Source organism: Halyomorpha halys, unplaced genomic scaffold (assembly GCF_000696795.3).
Source record: "Halyomorpha halys isolate HHAL.00 unplaced genomic scaffold, Hhal_1.1 Scaffold558.1, whole genome shotgun sequence".
Classification (NCBI taxonomy): Eukaryota; Metazoa; Arthropoda; class Insecta; order Hemiptera; family Pentatomidae; genus Halyomorpha; species Halyomorpha halys.
The window spans coordinates 102,262-105,414 of record NW_027115474.1 but is presented as its reverse complement, the minus strand read 5'-3'; the positions used below and the strand labels follow the sequence as shown (position 1 = coordinate 105,414).

The window sequence follows — 3,153 nt, the reverse complement described above, 5'->3', positions numbered from 1 at the left end:
CAGGTACTGTTCAGCAATTGTACCTGTATGACAGGTAATGACAACTCCGCAACGGCTGGCTCCTGTTTTATGGAGGAATGTGGTAACGACAACAGCCAGTTCACTATTTTTTTATTTCTTCTCTGCCTTCTGAAGTTCTTATCCTACAGCAGCAGAGCAGGCAACATTTTAATACAATATAGGTCGGTTTTTGAATGAAGGTATGCATCTCCTATACTGTAATTGGATTTTGATTATATTGTAGGAAAGAGTCACTACTGATTTTTCATTAAATTTCCGACTCAGGATTGTAAAACCGTATCAATACTGCAAAAAAAAAAAAAAAAATCAAATTCAGTTCTCTTAATTTATATTTACAACTGTATTAAAAAATATAGACAATAAGTAAATTTGATGTTAGTTATACAATGACATAGTGCGAATATTTGGTGAATCTACCCTTTGATAGAACTCCAATATCGTTTCTAGAGGAGAAGCTCTTGAGGCCATTCTTTTTAGACACCTAGGAGAATTATGAGGTAATGAAAGAGAAACCAGGTTAGAAACAAGTGGGTTTTGGTGGTCAGGAAGTATATCATGGAATGTTTAGCACCTAGTTCTAATCAAATTGACAACATATGGAACATTGAGATCCTGATGGATGACTTGATTTGTAACAAAGGAGCACAAGGATTTTTGAAGGATTTTGGATTGTAAGGATTGGATACAAGAGGAATTTGATGCTTTATTGAAACCCCAAAGCTCAACTCCATAGATCCTTATAATAGTCATGTAAATGATTCTTTTGTAATTAGGTGAAAGTTTAGACCACTTATCTAGTAATTGCAGTAATAGTCGGAACCGATTTGCAGTTTCCTGTCTTTTCAGTTATGTATGAGGATTTCAAGTTAGTCCTTTATCCAGATGTCCTAGGTATCTCGTGGATTTAAATTCTTAAATTTCCCAAAAATTTTGATCGGATTTCTAATATATATTAAAATTTTCTCTACTATAGTATTAAATTTTTTTTTTTATAGTCCAAAATTTTGTGCATATTTTTTGGGAAATTATAAGATAGTGTAAATAAAACACAATTTTAATGACATAATTTCCTCTATTATCTACAATTTCTCGCTATCTTAGAGGCTTTTTATTCCATTGCTGTTTGCAGACTAGTTTTGATGCAAAAAAAACTTGGAAGTTAATTTTTTACACCCTATTTAGAATATAACTTCTTCCCAAGTAAAATATTTTTTAAGTCATGAAATAAGTTAAAATCACTTGGGGCATAAGCAGGATGTCGCAAAATCTCCCATTTCAATTCACTAAGTTTTTGTAGCGTTGTTTGAGCTGTATGTGGTCATGTTATTATGATGAAACAACACTTTCTTAATACTTACCAATCGCGGATGTTTTAAAATCAATTTTAAGCTTAAATGACCAAGCCAACTGCTCTTTAGACCAAGGGAAGCCTACTGTTCAGGTCAGATAGGCAGTGTTACCATCTACTGTTCAGGTCAGATAGGCAGTGTTACCATCTACTGTTCAGGTCAGATAAACAGTGTTGCCATCTACTGTTCAGGTCAGATAGGCAGTGTTGCCATCTACTGTTTTATTTACAATAATATTTACAAATTGTTTAGGTTACAAACAAACAATTTTAAACACAAATCAAATTACAAAACTTATTTCCAACAACAAATAGAGTTAGACAACTCATAGACTTTCAACAACTTATTATACAAATAACTAGAAACTACTTAATGATTCCAATTATGTCATCATTAACTAGACAAATATTTTAATTCTAAATTCATACCAGGCCTATTAGAACATAAGAAAATAAGGAAGATTATTGATTGACCGTGTGTAAAGATGAAAGGAATATGGTATACGCACCTGGACCATATTCCTTTCATAAGAAAATAAGCTTTGTGCTCCAGCGAATTCCCCTGTGACTAATCCTTTCTACCTAAATCCCTCTGAAATTCCTAATGCTCCTTAGTATTCAACAAATTAAATTATTGTATTTTGAGTTGGCTTGAAATAGATACCTGTCCCGTTCCCTAATAAATTTTGTACCTTATCGCTAATCATTGCTCTCAGATATCTGTAAAAAAGATCGACTATACCAATCATTTTATATATAATCTTTTCACTTCTTAGAGACTGGTTTTATTGTTCAAATAAAATAATTTGCATCCAAAGTCAAGTCTGAAATACTCTTTATTATTTCTTTAAATGTCCACGTTTCGGGCAACCTGGCCATCCTCAATGAAAATCATAAATATAAATTTACTCCTCACGTCCAACAATTTGAAAACATTTTGCAGTCTATTCTGCCCAGGTCATTAAATTTAGTCAATTCAACCTACTATGTAAAGTTTACATTAAGTTTTAAAACTTTTAGTTACAGATTAAATTAACACTATTATAACATAGGTGGATTATAGTGTTTAGTTAATTTGTAATTAAAAGTTAAATTTAAAATTTAACTTCCATTTAAAATTTAATGGAAAATTGATGAGATAGGTTGATTTGACTAAATTTAATGACCTGGGCAGAATAGTTTGCTTAATTTGCAGAATAGTTAAATTGTTGGGTGTAAGGTGTGAATTTATAATTAGTTTATAGCTAGATTGCCATTGAGGATGACTGGGTTAGCTGAAACATTAGGCATTTAAAGAAATAATACAGAGTTTTTAAGACGACTTTGGATACAAATTATTTCACTTTATCAGCCATGTTTTGTTGTATTATAGATACAATTATAAACCTTAATAAATCCTTGTTTTTTTTAATTAAATAGATCAGTTAAAGCTGAAGATAAAACTGCTTGTATAGCTGTTGGTGAGTTCATGGTCTGTGGCCTCGGATTCATTCCTGCTCCTATAATCTATGGATTGCTTTTGGGTAAGTGTTATTTTATTTATCAAGACAGATCTTTTACTCATAAAGTATAAACATGATCAATATATTGTAATATTAAAAAATTATTTTAAAAAATGGAATTTTATATATTCTTTTTACTTATTCTCATATCTTAGGCATAGCTTAGGTTCAAATGAAAAGCCTTATTATAAAACAGATAGGAATTTTATTTAAATTTGATAACATGATTTGACTCTTAATCTCAGGGCGAGTTTCTAGGCAATCAAAACAGACACTTTATTA

At 30.9% G+C, this 3,153-nt stretch overlaps 1 protein-coding gene across 1 annotated transcript in view; it reads left to right on the top strand.

Moving 5' to 3' along the window:
* The window catches only part of LOC106684230 (solute carrier organic anion transporter family member 74D), a gene marked incomplete in the record, with an annotated part of 39,144 nt that overhangs the window by 31,334 nt on the left and 4,657 nt on the right, over positions 1–3,153 (top strand). The window contains 2 exon segments of the mRNA XM_067052520.1: positions 4–182; positions 2,789–2,892. Coding sequence (XP_066908621.1) covers positions 4–182; positions 2,789–2,892 — 283 coding nt within the window.